Source organism: Misgurnus anguillicaudatus, chromosome 21 (genome assembly GCF_027580225.2).
Source record: "Misgurnus anguillicaudatus chromosome 21, ASM2758022v2, whole genome shotgun sequence".
NCBI classification, from domain to species: domain Eukaryota; kingdom Metazoa; phylum Chordata; class Actinopteri; order Cypriniformes; family Cobitidae; genus Misgurnus; species Misgurnus anguillicaudatus.
In genome coordinates this window covers 56,502,084-56,518,712 of record NC_073357.2, presented here as the reverse complement: position 1 = coordinate 56,518,712, position 16,629 = coordinate 56,502,084, and the positions used below count along the sequence as shown (strand labels likewise).

Below are 16,629 nucleotides of genomic sequence, written 5' to 3'. Positions count from 1 at the left end.
AGGTTCAAGATTTTTTAAAAGAAAAAGGTTCAAGGTTTTTTTAGAAAAATGTTCAAGATTTTTTTTAAGAAAAATTGTCAGTATTTTTTAAAGAAAAATGTTCAAGATTTTTTTTTAAATCGTAAAAAAATTCTTTAAAAAACCTTGAACATTTTTCTTAAACAGTAAATTCAAGAAAAATTCAACAAAAATTTGCTTACCCCATTGGCAGATTTTTTTGCTTGTTTTACACACAAAATCACTTAAATTTAATATTTTTAGTCTAAAAAATAGACTTATTTTCTTGGGTCGTTTTGCTCCTCAAGAAAACGCATCTTAATTTATTTTTTAGTTTTTTATATATTTATTGAAAACAAGACAAAAATACTAAGATTTTTTTTTTCTTGAAAATCATTTTTTTTTTGCAGTGTGGGGACCCAATTATAGCACTTAAACATGAAAAAAGTCAGATTTTCATGATATATCCCTTTTAAAGGCATTTCAATGTAAAATCCTACCTATTATGCATTAACATTGTCAAATATCCAAAACTAGCACAATGTTATATCATTTTTCACATGCATGTATACAGTACATTATTAGAAATGTAGTGTTTGAGGGGTGTCTTGTCCACATTATCCTCGGTTTTCACTTTTACTTCTTTAGTAATCATAGATGTATAATTTGGCATGCCACAATTGTTTTTCTCTCAAACCATTCTGCTGGCATAAGAAACTTTTTTATTATGTCATCCATAAACTTGATTTGTGACTCCTGTCAGACTGATTTCCAGTCAGTGGTTGAGGTAAAGACTACAACTCCCATCATTCCACACTCCATCACAGAGTCATCAAGCTGCGACATTGTTTTTATATTGCAGCGAAAATAACATAATGTGTAGCCTTAAAGTCAAGTATTAGCCGAAATCTTGCATGAATGAGAGTCTGCCATTATTAAATATGTTTGTGTATCACCCCTCCAGGTGAAGAGTTACTGAAGATGGGTGAAGAGGATGAACAAGGCTGGTGTAAAGGTCAGCTGGACACTGGAGAGGTGGGACTTTACCCTGCTAACTACGTCCAAGCCATCACATCATGATAACCTCCATCTTTTCCGTGCTAGCCGTAAGGTGGCATCACTGAACTGTGGGATGTGTGACGGAGGACTTTTCCAGGATTTCTTTTTGACTTTATGAAACACCAGTGCCTTTATTGTTAAACATCAGAGACATTCATTACTGTAACATCACAGGGTCGGGTGGATGTCTATGTATAAAAATAAATGACTTCCACTACAGGATTCGTTTTGGAAGATCAGCAATCCGCGACCCTTATCGTTGCATATTTAGTATTTCACATTTCATGTATATCACAAATCATTTCAAGTATTCGTCGCTGAAATTATATTCAGGTTTTGCGAATGAGAAGCGCGTTAGTGTGCTCGTATATTTTGTGTAGTTGCGCTAAATTGAGTATATGGATCATTTTGTTTGGCTGTAGTAGTAAATCTGTATTTTTTTCACAAACGTATGAGGATTTATAATATATGAGGCTCATAATTGCGCTTTTGGATTTTTGTAAAGAGATTGTAAGAAGGGGATTATAAAATATTATCTGTGGGATTGTTTTACTTTATTTTTTAATTTTTGGTTTTATTTCGAGAGTTTCTACAGTATGTTGTCAAACTCCAGTGTCTACAGAAAGAGGGTTTCTTCAGTCCTGTTAACGTGTGTATATGGTTTGTATTGCCACATCTTTTGCCTCCAGTATGCCCCACTGTAAACATGGATCTGCTGTAACAGCCAATACTAATCAATGTAAACAAATAAATAAAATATAAGATAAGATTGATTATTATCTTTATAAAATGTATTTACCCAAGACTTGTGCCCTTTATATGCAGCCCAGTCTCACGAAGTTTCGTTATATAGTCACGTGTTTTTTTGATTCTTTTTTCGTGCTGTTGTCGCGAAATATCGTGTTTTTTCGTGATCGTGTGGCGAGTTCCTGTTTTCGTGTGAGTATCAGGTATTGGTTGCTCGACTGTTTTGTCCTATTTTCTTACCATTCTCGCTTCGGTTTAGGGTTGGATTTACATAAAATGACATCCCTAACCAAATCCAACTCTAACCCTAACGCCAGGCGACATAAATAAATCAGAAAAAATAGTATAGATCAATATATAAAGTGACATTCTAATGCAAGCACCAAATCTAACCCTAAACCGAAGCGACAATGGTTTAGAGATGGGAGAAAACGGTCGAGTAACCAGTGCGTGGTGGTCGCACGAGAACAGGAATTCGTTGTACGATCACGGAAAAGCACGAAATTTCGTGATAGTGGCACGAAAAAAGAATCAAAAAATGCGTGACTATATCACGAAACTTTGTGAGACTGGGTAGTTATATGTGACCCTGGACCACAACACCAGTCATAAATCACATGGGTATATTTGTAACAATAGCCAACAATACATCGTATGGGTCAAAATTATTGATTTAGTTTTATGCCAAAAATCATTAAGTAAAGATTATGTTCAATGCAGATATTTTGTACATTTTCTATTGTAAATATATACAAAAAATTATCAATACTTAATACGGACAAATTTAAAGGTGTTTTTCTTAACATTTTGACTTTTTGCACCCTCAGATTTCAGATTTTCAAATAGTTGTATTTCAGTTAAATGTTATTCTATCCTAACAAACAATACATCGATGGAAAGCTTCATTTTCAGGTGATGTATAAATCTCAAGTTCAAAAAATTGACCCTTATGGTTTTGTGGTCCAGGGTCACATATGACCTTTGTTTATGGTTTCTTTAACCTCCTAAGACCCGAGCTTTGGTTTGTCTTTTTTTTCAGATTTCTTCCAGCTATTTGGGGTTAGGAAGAACCAATAAATAACCAAATATTTTTCTTTGAACATGAAGCAGTGTAATTGTCCATGTTTTTGTACAACAGGTTCCAGTTACACAGAATTAAGTATTATGCTGCAAACTACAAAAAAATTGATGTTCATGTATGTCTTAGGATGTTAAACCATTTATAATGAAACTATAATTAATCATTTAGAACATTTATTGAGTTTTTATAATGGTGGTTTTCTGGTTATGTGGTTAAAGCACAGCTGTTATTACTGAATTTAATTGAATGCACCCAGCTGTGCAAGTTCTGCCAATTTAGTTATCCTCAAGTGTATATTGAATATTAAATCAAATGTTTTCATAATCTTAAAGAAAATTGTTTTTATCTTAGCACCTGCAAGAGTTATAAAGTGTCTAAAATGAGATGAAGCTGAGCATTAGTTTAATCTTCGTTAAAGGGATAGTTTACCCAAAAATGAAAATTCTTTCATCATTAACTTGACCTCATGTTGTTACAAACCTGTATAAATGTATTTGTTCTGATGAACACAAAGGAGTTATGAGAGTTAATGGGGTCCACGAATGGTTTGGTAACAAACATTTCTCAAAATATCTTCCTTTGTGTTCATTTATAACAATCATCAAAAAAAAATGAGATTGAGATTTATGCATCATCTGAAAGTTAAATAAATAAGCTCCATTGATGTATGTTCGTTCTATGCATCGCACGTACGCATTTTTTGATAAATGATCATGCGTTCAAATGGATGGTTTCTACCCAGCAATTTATAAATGAGGCCCATGGAGTAGCAAAAAATGAGATGAAGTGGAACATTAGTGTAATTTTCGTTAATTATTCATGTACTTCTGTGCTATGAGGTCATATTTTTCCTTCATATAAATATTTGACACACCACAGCAGCATTTAAAAAGAACCAGGAATAACTCATCACCAAGTTTTCACAGGTTTAAGATTACGAGTGAACTTAAATCTGAAACCAGCCTAAATGTCAATATTGACAGATGAACTGGAAATGGCAAAAGTTATTTCTAACTCAGTCAGATGACGCTCATAGTGGCATTACTGCACTGAAAAAAAATCTGACAGATTAACATAAAATATCAGTTGCACATAAAGTTATGCCTGCTCGCACAAATTAGGCAACCTGAACATAAATTATGCTGTTAAAAGAACATGCAGATTTGAAAGTTCTTAAGTCAAATATTTCTGTTAATGTGACTTTTGAGGTATGAAACACTCATACAGTCATCAAGAGTAGCATTGGCTTAAGCATTACTCTTCAAAACAGTAACCATGAAACTAAAAATGATAACAAAATAACACTTTTACCCAAAAACACAACACAAAATAGGACAAAACAGTTGAGTAACCAATATGTGATAATGACACGCACACAGAAATTCGTAATACGATCACAAAAAAACAAAATTTGTGACAATATCACCAAAAAAAAAATCAAAAAGTTATGTGACTATAGCACGAAATTTCACGAGACTGGACTACCAATGCCTTATTCTGGGGGTTCAGGCCTTGATTTTTCAAAATTGCAGTCACAAAGCATAATGGGATCAGTAAAGGCACAGGTGGATAAAAGTGCACTAAAATACACTTTAAGAACACTTTAAGAAGTGTTCTTAAAGTGTATTTTATTTTTATGCACTAATTTTGTACTTGATGTAGAAAAAATGAGTCTTTATTACTTTTTTAAGAACATTCAAGTGTACTCAACTGTGCTATTTTGAGACACCTTATATTTCAATACACTAAAAATCTGATTAAGTATTACTAGTGTTTTCAAGTGCACTGAAGTAGAACTACACTTTTAATTAGTAAATTTCTAGTGTATGACTTTTACACTTTTATCTTGCACAAAAATAATACACTACAGATACTTGCTGGTATTTAGGTCTAGTTTTAATATATAATTCAGCAATTCTGTAGTCCCAACTAGGGTTGTAACGGTATGAGATTTCCACGGTATGATAATCGTCTCAGAAACTATCACGGTTTCACGGTTTGCCGGTATTAAACAATTATTATTATTAAAGCAACACTAAAGACTTATTGCTCTTTGCTCCCCCTACAGGTTAGAAGCGTAATTGTTCCTTACCACTGTCGTAAATACTGCAGCATAGCTGGCTCTGATTGGATTGTAGGTCTGCCGTAAATCAAGTTTTTGTAGTTTTCACTCGAACTACAGGACCACTACCCGACGGTTGGAAACTTCTTTAGTGCGGTTTTGGCCTATAGAGGGCTGCAAAGCGAATGTGAAAGTGCCGTTCACCCTGTTTTGAGTGGATGAACAACTGAAACTTTTTTGGAAACGTTATTTTAAGGTAAAAAAAACTCTTTGGTGTTGCTTTAATATTATTATCATTAGCTACAATGACCCTTAAATTAATAAAAAACAGATGGGGGTTTTGGGTTGAACATATGGTTTATTACATTAAACTTTTTTGGGGGGAAAATACACTTTCGAAAAAAGTAAACTTTGATTCTTAACCATTTTTGATTCTTTTAATTTTATTCTTTTAAATAAAATTATTAAAAAAACTCATTAAATTCTCTCAGAGCTGCTCTGGATATATTCATTTGTTCACATCGTCATATAGTGAGTGAAATAGTGAGTGAGTATAGTTTTTATTATATGGCCTAAGTATAATCAACTTAAATTGATCTGTAATATAAATCACTTAAATGGGCTTTAGTGCCTCTTTTTGCAGCCACTCTTCGTCCACATTTCTTGCAAACTGGATATCCATCATCAAGGAAAACCCCGTGTTTGTTTTTCATATACCCAAAGTATTCCCATACTGTAGATTTTAACTTTTTTTCTGGTAGGGCATAGAGAATAGAAATTGTAGTCTTTTACATTTTCTCTGCTGTACATAAACGAACGGAGTCTAGCTGTCATGCCGAATGAAGTTGCATGTGCGTAGTAGCGCAGGTGAGATCTGCTTGATTTTTTCCAAAACCGTGTATAAGCTCATTTTTACGGTATGATAATCGTAAAAGTTAATATCAAGGTATACCGCCATACTGGTATACCATTACAACCCTAGTCCCAACATGAATGGATCAAGTTTGACAATTGAAGACGAATAACGCATGTTGTGACAAAAAAAAAAAACGTAAACTCACGTTAATTTAAAAAATAAGTGTTATTTTCTTTAAATTGAGATTTATGCATCATTTGAAAGCTGAATAAATATGTATGGTTTGTTAGAAAAATCTGGGCTATGAGAGTGCAAAAAATAATGAGAAATTCCTCTTCAAGTTGTCCAAATGAAGTCCTTAGCAACATATATTACTAATGATTAATACATTTTTTATATATTTATGGTAGTAAATGTACAAAATATCTTCATCTAACATGATCTTTACTTAATATCATAATGATTTTGGCATAAACAATAGATAATTTTGGTACCAGGGTCCACAAATGTCTTCATTTTGTATACATGTTGGACACAGTGTCACGGCTTCATGGTCTACTAAACAATTCAGATATGGGTGTGGTTAATCTGGCAGAGTGAGTGAATATTTTCCGAACACCCATAGTAGTCGGGTAATACGCATGTGAGTTCAGGAATCAGTGTGTGTTGTAAAGAGCAGCTGGACGGTCATGTTGATCTGATGGGCAAACAATAACATGGACAGCACAGACAACAAAAGCGAGATGTTGAGTAACATGAAAATGTGGCCACGTCACTATTGCCACGACAGTGAGTTCAGCTAATGACATGTAAAAATGTTCAGACGGAAAACTCGGTGCGTCTCAAAGGAAAAGACTACGGTGTGGTTTCCCGGACAAGGATTAGCTTAAGCCAGGACTAGGTCATAGTTTAATTAGGAAATATAACTAGTTGTAACAAACATGCCTTACTAAAAACATTACTAGTGTGCATTTTGAGGCAAAACAAAGGGCACTGATGTATTTTAAGATGTCATTGCGAGTTGTTTGGACAGCTTTTACATTTAGTTTAGTCTAGGACTAGTCTAATCCCTTTCCCGGAAAGGGGCGGTTCCCAGACTAAAATGCATGTTTGAGCTGCTTTAGTTTAAAAACACTGCGTATCTGTGTCTCGCTTTCAGTAAAAATGTTTACAAATTCTTAAATCAAGATGCATTTTCTTGATGAGCAAAATGACTTAAGAAAATAAGTCTAGTTTTTAGACAAAAAAAAGAAATTTAAGTGAATTTGTGGTTAAACAAGCTAAATTATCTGCCAATGGGGTGAGAAAAAAAGATTTTTTTCCTCACAGATATTTTTGCTTTTTACGTTTAAATTTACTTAAATTGTATATTTGTATGTCTATAAACTAGACTTATTTTCTTGGGTCGTTTTGCTCATCAAGAAAAAGCATCTAAATGTAAGTGATTTTGTGCATCAAACAAGCAAAAAAACAATAATAATCTGCCAATGGGGTAAGCAAAATTTTCTTGAATATTTCTTGAATTTAGTGTTTAAGAAAAATTATCAAGATTGTTTTGCTTACCCCATTGGCAGTTTTTTTCTTTTTTTTTGCTTGTTTCATGCACAAAATCACCCAAATTTGATATTTTGGTCTAAAAACTAGACTTATTTAATTGGGTCGTTTTGCTCATCAAGAAAAAACATCTTAATTTAAGTGATTTTGTGCATAAAACAAGCAAAAAAATAATAATAATCTGCCAATGGGGTAAGCAAATTCTTGAATTTAGTGTTTAAGAAAAATTATCAAGATTGTTTTGCTTACCCCATTGGCAGTTTTTTTTGTGCTTGTTTTATGCACAAAATCACTTAAATTTGATATTTTTGGTCTAAAAACTAGACTTATTTTCTTGGGTCGTTTTGCTCATCAAGAAAAAACATCTTAATTTAAGAATTTTTAGATATTTCTACTGAAAACAAGACAAAAATACAAAGATTTTTTTTCTCATGAAAATCATTTTTTGCAGTGCAGTGCCATTTTTTCATCTCAAGATGCACACCAGTATTGTTTTTAGTAAGGTATGTTTACAAAAACTACTCAAATGTCCTAATATAACTATATGGCCTAATCCTGGATTAATCTAAACCCTGTCCAAGAAACCACCTCAGAGTAATAAAAAGCAAACAGTGACCATGCTTCCTCTATGTGAGTCACAAAGCCAAGATGTGAATCATTCAAAACAAACTCTTCATGTGCCAAAAAAATCACTGAGAAAACACGGCAGGTGATTTCTTGCTTTAACTTGTTGATCACATGCCTTTGTAAGGCACGTCTTTCTGAACTTTCTGAACCATAGGACAATCATTTAATTTAAGCATCTTAGTGCACATGGAAAACAGATAGAAAAAATTGCATACTATTAAGTGCATGTTGCAAGTTTGACAGACAGAGACAACAACACATCTAATGATGACTACAGTGAATAATCTCCCTATATATGCAGAAGGGTTCAAGAGATTTTATTACTGTCATATATTAACTCTGTGTCTGACAGAGAGGTAGCATTATAAACTGCAGGGTACATTACAATTATGAACCAAATTCCCTTTATTTTTTTGTAAATGTAGCATAAAATTCTTAAAATCCCTCGACTGTTCACTCAAAAATCACAATAAATGAGATCAAAAAGAAGAGAGTCTCTGAAAAACAGTGAAACTTATGAGTCCAGTGTTGCTATTAAGACACTTCTCAATATATTTCATCCTCTGCGGTGTCATCACAAATATAAACTAAAAATTTTGTATTTTTAAAGGGATAGTTCACCCAAAAATGAAAATGCTGTCATCATTTACTCGCCATCATTTACTTTTTTATTTTGGTGAGCACAAAAGAAGATATCCTGATAAATGATGGCAAGCACACAGCTGTTGGTACCCATTGAATTCCATCGTTTTTGTTTTTCCTACTATGGAAGTAAATCAGCTGTGTGCTTACCATCATTTCTCAAAATATCTTCTTTTGTGTTCATCAGAAAAAAAATCATACACGTTTAAAATTAGAAAAGGATGAGAAAAATGTGAACTATCCCTTTAGAAATATTCACCATTGCTGTACACGATTCATTCAGGAAATTTTGTAAACATGTAATTCAGCTCATTTGCGCTTTATAGAGAAATTCACATTATAATCCCAAAGCTGTCCATTAATAATCCAACTTCCAAAAAACTGATATTTAATGAAAATAAATGTATTGTAGAGGCTTTTAAAGTCCTTCATCTTGTAGTTTTTTCTCCACGAGATCGGCTGTATAGTTGTGTCCGCAGTCACGCAGAGCTTTAATGAGGATCTCAACTCGAGCGTTTTCTCTCTGGATCTTCATCCACTCTCGAATGAGACCTATCGCCTGCTCCTCTAGATCACGACTGTGTTTGTCCTCTATGCTGTCCAGTTTGGTGTCATTCAGTCCAAGTTTTCTTCCAACTTTCTTCCAATTTCTCCCCACTTGCTTCATGATCACTTCAGTTGCTGAATCGATTTTTTCTAATAAAAACAGACACAACACACATCTGTGTGATTAGAATCTAAACGGAATTATATTTAAAGGAACACGGCGACTTTTTGGGACTCTAGCTTATCCACCGTCTCCCCCAGAGCTAGACAAGTCCATACATACCTTTTTCATCTCCATGCGTGCCGTAACTCTGTCTAACGCACCCACCGCCAGCCTAGCTTAGCACAAAGACTGGAAACAAACGGCTCCAGCTAGCACACTGCCCGCAATATGCGACAAAACAACACCAACATTTTCCTATTCATATGCTGCGACTTGTATAGTCACAGCATGTACAAATAAAAAGGTGATATGAGTCACAGCCATCTTTTAACCGTATAAATACTGGGAACTATATTCTCAGAAGGCAAAGCACTGCTACTTGGGCGGAGTGATTAGCACAACACCGAGCGAACTCTCTGCTCCTCACCACGGGGCTTCTCAGGTGCTGCGCCTTCTGAGAATATAGTTACCAGTATTTATATGGTTAAAAGATGGCTGTGTCTCATATGACCTTGTTTTTTGTACACGCTGTGACTATACAAATCACAACATATAAATAGGAAAATGTGAACTTCATTTTGTCACTCATTGGGAGCAGTATGCTAGCTGGAGCCATTTACTCACAGTCCCTGTGCCAAGCTAGGCCAGCGGTGCAGACAGAGTTACGGCATGTACAGAGATGAAAAAGGTATGAAGTTATCTAACTCTGGGGGATACGGTAAAAAAGCCAAAGTCCCAAAAAGTCGACATGTTCTTTTAAAGGTGCAGTGTGTAAATTTTAGCGACATATAGTGGTGAGGTGCTGGTGAATTCCAACCAATGGCTCAGTTCACTGCTTACCCCTCGTTTTTTAATCACATAGAGAAGCTACGGTAGCCGCCATCGGACAAACATGTCATTGGAGACTTAGTAAATTTAGTAAAAAATTAAGGGTTTCTTTAGAAACATGGCGGCAACAAAATGGCGACTTCCATGTAAGGGGACCCTCGGTATATGTGTATAAAAACGTCTCATTCTAAGTTAATAAACACATAATGGTTCATTATGTATACACCACTGATAATATAGTTATGTATATTATTTTGCATTTCTGTCAAGAGATCCTTCTAAAAATGACATAATGCACCTTTAACATCAAATATTAAGACCACAAACCTGTAGATTGTAAGTGTACAGTGACCAAAATATATACTGTATAAAGTCTATGCACATGATCAGGTTTGAAAGCAGTGTGGCAAATAGGAGACAGATATACCACAAACGCAGTTAGGGTTAATGAAACAAACAGAAAATTGGTGTTCTTTTATAAATATAACTTTCTTTAGTACTTAAAGGGATAGTTCACCCAAAAATAAAAGCTTGGTCATTTACTCATCCTCGTGTTGTTCTAAACCTGTATACATTTCTTTTTTTCTGGTAAACACAAAAGAAGACATTTTGATAAATTATGGTAAGCACACAGCTCATTGTAACCATTGACTTCCATAGTAGGAAAAACAAATACAATGGAATTCAATGGGTACCATCAACTGTGTGCTCACCATTATTTATCAAAATATTTTCTTCATAATTTATCACAATACTTCTATAATACTTGTTTTCCTACTATGGAAGTCAATGAATACAGGAGCTGTGTGCTTACAATCATTTATCAAAATATGTTTTTTTGTTCATCAAAATAAAAAATCTCATACAGGTTTAGAACAACGTGAGGATGAAAAAATAATGACAGAATTTTCATTTTGGGGTGAACTATGTCTTTAACATAAAAACTTTACATATAGATGTTTTGCTTGACTATTATTATTATTATTTTTTTTTAATTAAGAAGTAACTCGATATTTCATTTTACATTGGTCTTTCCATTTTTCTTTAAGAATACGATATTTCCCCATAATCAGTCAAAGCTCAAACTTAAAAATACATCTTTATGTTTGTTATGTGGACGCCTTGGACATGAAAAACTCCCAAACATCTTGACAGCTCAAGATCACGTACCCACAATAGCACGTCCATTACTAATGTCATATTAAAAGTGAAAATGACACTACTACCTTCATTTAGTAGACTATTCTAATAGATTAATAGACTTTGATAAAGAAAGAAGATTACAAAAGACAGCTGTCGTGTTGTTTAGACAGGAAAAGTGTTACTTAAACTAATAAAAGCTGCATTCCACACGCGTCTGTTACACCGGAAGAACAAACATTGACGCGACGGTGTTAGAAATACCTTCCCATCAAACCTCTGCCTTCACTTCATGCCATTTTTACCCAAATGTAGAGCTTTTTTTATTGGGCAAACGATGTCTATCTACGTTACTTATAAACTTTAATGCTTTCGTGTCAGATGTTAGCAGTTGCTTTACCTCGCTCGCGTGCGTCCAGTCCATAAGCATTAGCAGTCGATCCCCTCTCATAATCGTCAATAATTTGAATCAATGCTGTTTGACCGACTCTGTCCAGAAGTGAACGCAACAGCTCCGTGTCATCAGGTCCGATCTCAGCTCTATCGATCAGGCACTCGAACAGCTCAATTCCCTTGTTGATCTTTTCGAGTTTTTTCTTCCCAATGTATTCTTTGCACAGAAACTTTAAGTTGTCTAAAGTCTCACCGTCGAGTTGATTGGATATTGATAACAGCATGGCTCTGAATCCCCCGTTATCCATGATGTGTGTGTATGTGCACGTAACCGCAGCCCGGCTTATCGCTTTCGCTTTTAAATTCCTGCGCGTTCTCGATCAGCGACCCATGATAATGAAAGTCTCAAGCTCTTCCAGTAACAGTTTTACCTTTGGCTTGTGCGAGCCGAGGCAACTAACGTTAGATAACGCTGTTGAACAAATAGGAAGAAGTTAGTTAAGTTACACACCCATCAAACTGAAACACCGCCCACGACTTGTAGGCCATTTCTCAATCGGAAGGCTGCAGCCTCCGAAGGGTACATATGTAGGCTGCATACGTCATAAAGACGGTCTTATTTGAAAATATTAACAATTATAAATTTGACAATTATTTTTAGTTAATCGTACATTTTGTAATATGCCTATGACTTGCAAACGTAATGCTTAATTATTTAACTTAAAAAAAAGGGCTTAATAACGTATGCAGCCATATGCGACCTCCGGAGACTGCAGCCTTCCGAGAAACGGCCGTAGTTGTAAATTAACGAACTCAAATGAATCGTTCTTTTAACGAATCGTTTGAACCGGTTCTCGACTCTAAAACTAAAGGATAAGGATTAAACATTAAAGGGGCGGTTTCCCGGACCAGGATTAGACTAGTCCTAGACTAAAAAAAAATTAAGAGCTAAGTTACCCAAACTAAAAACTATTTGCACTGACACATCTTAAAAAACGTCAGTAATGTAAAGTAATGCTTTAGTAAGACATGCTTGTTAAAACTAGTTATATTTCCTAATTTAACTAAGGCCTAGTCCTGGTTTAAGATAATCCCTGTCCGGGAAAATGCCCCTTGTTTGATCCTTAGTTCAACCAATACGAGTAATGTAGCTCACTCAATCGTTCTTTTTAATAAATCTTTTGAACCGGTTCTCGACTGGTGTTGGTTGAACTAAAACTTAAACATTAAGGGGCAGTTTCCCGGACGGGGATTAGTTTAATCCAGGACTAGGCCTTAGTTTAATTATGAAATATAACTAACAAACATGCCTTACTAAAAACATTACCTGTGTGCATTTTGAGGCAAAACAAAGGGCACTGATGTATTTTAAGACATGTAAGTGCAAGTTGTTTTCAGTTTGGACAGCTCTTAAAAATGTTTTAGTCTAGGACTAGTCTAATCCCTGTCCGGGAAACCGCCCCTAAATGTTTGATCATTAAGTTTTATTTTAACCAACATGAGTACATCACTCAAATGAATCGTTCTTTTTAGTGAATCTTTTGAATCAGTTCTCGACTCGTGTTGGTTGAACTAAAACTTAACCATTAAACAAGTGTTTGATCCTTCCCTACTGAAAAATCCCGCTAAGACCAGCTGGTAGCTGATTTAGCTGGTTTAAGGTGGCAGTAGCTGGTTTAAGATGGTCCTCCCAGCCTGGCAAAGCTGGTGGGTCAGCTGGTCTTCCAGCCTTACTTAAAAACCAACTTAAAAAAGAGACCAAAACACAGCTTCACCAGCAAAAACCAAGTTGGGAGACCAGATAAAACCAGCTGCTGGTAGCTGGATTTTTCAGTAGAGTTATCCTTAAGTTTTAGTTCAACCAACACAAGTACATCACTCAAATGAATCGTTCTTTTTAATGAATCATTTGAACCGGTTCTCGACTCGTGTTGGTTGAACCAAAACTTAAACATTAAACAAATGTTTGATCCTTCCCTACTGAAAAATCCAGCTAAGACCAGCTGGTAGCTGATTTAGCTGGTTTAAGGTGGCAGTAGCTGGTTTAAGATGGTCCTCCCAGCCTGGCAAAGCTGGTGGGTCAGCTGGTCTTCCAGCCTTTCTTAAAAACCAACTTAAAAAGTGACCAAAACACAGCTAGACCAGCTTGCTTCACCAGCAAAACCAACTAAAACCAAGATGGGAGACCAGCTAAAACCAGCTTATGCTTGTCTTAGCTGGATTTTTCAGCAGGGTTATTCTTAAATTTTAATTCAACCAACACAAGTACATCAATCAAATGAATCGTTCTTGTTAATGAATCTTTTGAATCGGTTCTCGACTCGTGTTGTTTGAGCTAAAACTTAAACATTAAACAAATGTTTGATCCTTCCCTACTGAAAAATCCAGCTAAGACCAGCTGGTAGCTGATTTAGCTGGTTTAAGGTGGCAGTAGCTGGTTTAAGATGGTCCTCCCAGCCTGGCAAAGCTAATGTCAGCTGGTCTTCCAGCCTTACTTAAAAACCAACTTAAAAAGTGACCAAAACACAGCTAGACCAGCTTGCTTCACCAGCAAAACCAACTAAAACCAAGATGGGAGACCAGCTAAAACCAGCTTATGCTTGTCTTAGCTGGATTTTTCAGCAGGGTTATTCTTAAATTTTAATTCAACCAACACGAGTACATCAATCAAATGAATCGTTCTTGTTAATGAATCTTTTGAATCGGTTCTCGACTCGTGTTGGTTGAGCTAAAACTTAGACATTAAACAAATGTTTGATCCTTCCCTACTGAAAAATCCAACAAAGACCAGCTGGTAGCTGATTTAGCTGGTTTAAGGTGGCAGTAGCTGGTTTAAGATGATCCTCCCCAGCCTGGCAAAGCTGGTGGGTCAGCTGGTCTTCCAGCCTTACTTAAAAACCAACTTAAAAAGTGACCAAAACACAGCTAGACCAGCTTGCTTCACCAGCAAAACCAACTAAAACCAAGATGGGAGACCAGCTAAAACCAGCTTATGCTTGTTTTAGCTGGATTTTTGAGTAGGGTTATTCTTAAATTTTAATTCAACCAACACGAGTACATCAATCAAATTAATCGTTCTTGTTAATGAATCTTTTGAATCGGTTCTCGACTCGTGTTGGTTGAGCTAAAACTTAGACATTAAACAAATGTTTGATCCTTCCCTACTGAAAAATCCAACAAAGACCAGCTCTTAGCTGATTTAGCTGGTTTAAGGTGGCAGTAGCTGGTTTAAGATGATCCTCCCCAGCCTGGCAAAGCTGGTGGGTCAGCTGGTCTTCCAGCCTTACTTAAAAACCAACTTAAAAAGTGGCCAAAACACAGCTAGACCAGCTTGCTTCACCAGCAAAACCAACTAAAACCAAGATGGGAGACCAGCTAAAACCAGCTTATGCTTGTTTTAGCTGGATTTTTGAGTAGGGTTATTCTTAAATTTTAATTCAACCAACACGAGTACATCAATCAAATTAATCGTTCTTGTTAATGAATCTTTTGAATCGGTTCTCGACTCGTGTTGGTTGAGCTAAAACTTAGACATTAAACAAATGTTTGATCCTTCCCTACTGAAAAATCCAGCTAAGACCAGCTGGTAGCTGATTTAGCTGGTTTAAGGCAGTAGCTGGTTTAAGATGGTCCTCCCAGCCTGGCAAAGCTGGTGTCAGCTGGTCTTCCAGCCTTACTTAAAAACCAACTTAAAAAGTGACCAAAACACAGCTAGACCAGCTTGCTTCACCAGCAAAACCAACTAAAACCAAGATGGGAGACCAGCTAAAACCAGCTTATGCTTGTCTTAGCTGGATTTTTGTGTAGGGTTATTCTTAAATTTTAATTCAACCAACACGAGTACATCAATCAAATTAATCGTTCTTTTTAATGAATCTTTTGAATCAGTTCTCGACTCGTGTTGGTTGAGCTAAAACTTAGACATTAAACAAATGTTTGATCCTTCCCTACTGAAAAATCCAGCTAAGACCAGCTCTTAGCTGATTTAGCTGGTTTAAGGTGGCAGTAGCTGGTTTAAGATGGTCCTCCCAGCCTGGCAAAGCTGGTGGGTTAGCTGGTCTTCCAGCCTTACTTAAAAACCAACTTAAAAAAGAGACCAAAACACAGCTTCACCAGCAAAAACCAAGTTGGGAGACCAGATAAAACCAGCTTATACTGGTCTTAGCTGGATTTTTCAGTAGAGTTATCCTTAAGTTTTAGTTCAACCAACACGAGTACATCACTCAAATGAATCGTTCTTTTAAATGAATCATTTGAACCGGTTCTCGACTCGTGTTGGTTGAACCAAAACTTAAACATTAAACAAATGCTTGATCCTTCTCTGCTAAAAAAAACCCAGAATAGACCAGCATTATTCCCATGCTGGTTTTGCTGGTGTTTTTTTCAGCAGGGTTAGTTTTAGTTCATCCAACACGAGTACATCACCTCAAATGAATCATTCTTTTTAATTCATCTTTTGAACTCTCGACTGTTGGTTGAACTAAAACATAACTTGTTTTTACTAATTGCGGTGCATGTCATGGTTGAAATTTCCGTTATGATAAACCCCACTGATGCGAATTTGGTCCAGTAAAAGATTCAGGTTTTTTGGGGGGGCTGGTGAATGAATAATTTATACGAGTGATTGACTCAGCTAACGAATCGATTCTTGGCAAATGAATTGGACATTAGCTGGAGTTACTTCATCGCTCCTCTTTTGCTTTTTGTACTCGAATAAATACAAACAAACAAAAATGATTCGTCAACTCAATGAATGTCTACACGTGATATTAATATAGGACATATTTATTTTATAAACATCATTCAAAAGCAAAGGGTACAGTCAGAAACCCTGTAAATAGAAACATTAAAACGCCATGACAACAACTTATGTATGACAAAGACTTGACCCGTCTTTAAACAGTTCATTCATAAAAGGGGATACAGTCAGTGTA

The 16,629-nt window shown here is 35.6% G+C and overlaps 2 protein-coding genes across 7 annotated transcripts in view; one reads left to right on the top strand and one right to left on the bottom strand.

Moving 5' to 3' along the window:
* The window catches only part of pacsin3 (protein kinase C and casein kinase substrate in neurons 3), a 60,840-nt gene extending 59,015 nt beyond the window's left edge, over positions 1 to 1,825 (top strand). For all 6 annotated transcript variants that reach the window (XM_073859435.1, XM_055214529.2, XM_055214518.2 and 3 more), the window contains one exon: positions 962 to 1,825. In XM_073859435.1, the coding sequence (XP_073715536.1) occupies positions 962 to 1,077 (116 nt within the window). In that variant the 3' untranslated portion in view covers positions 1,078 to 1,825. The remainder of the gene's footprint in view (positions 1 to 961) is intronic.
* Positions 1,826 to 8,370: 6,545 nt separating this feature from the next.
* On the bottom strand, positions 8,371 to 12,215 carry fadd (Fas (tnfrsf6)-associated via death domain). The gene is made up of 2 exons (XM_055214573.2): positions 11,703 to 12,215; positions 8,371 to 9,321 (listed from the first exon to the last, which is right to left on the bottom strand). Exons 1-2 carry the CDS (start codon positions 12,001 to 12,003, stop codon positions 9,044 to 9,046), a joined length of 579 nt encoding a protein of 192 aa, XP_055070548.1. The 5' UTR covers positions 12,004 to 12,215; the 3' UTR covers positions 8,371 to 9,043.
* Positions 12,216 to 16,629: the final 4,414 nt, after the last annotated feature.

Coding starts and splice junctions, on each gene's coding strand:
- fadd (XM_055214573.2), bottom strand. CDS start 12,003: ATGGATAACGGGGGATTCAGAGCCATGCTGTTATCAATATCCAATCAA. Junction 9,322..11,702: donor ACTGGACGCACGCGAGCGAG/GTAAAGCAACTG, acceptor TGTTTTTATTAG/AAAAAATCGATTCAGCAACT.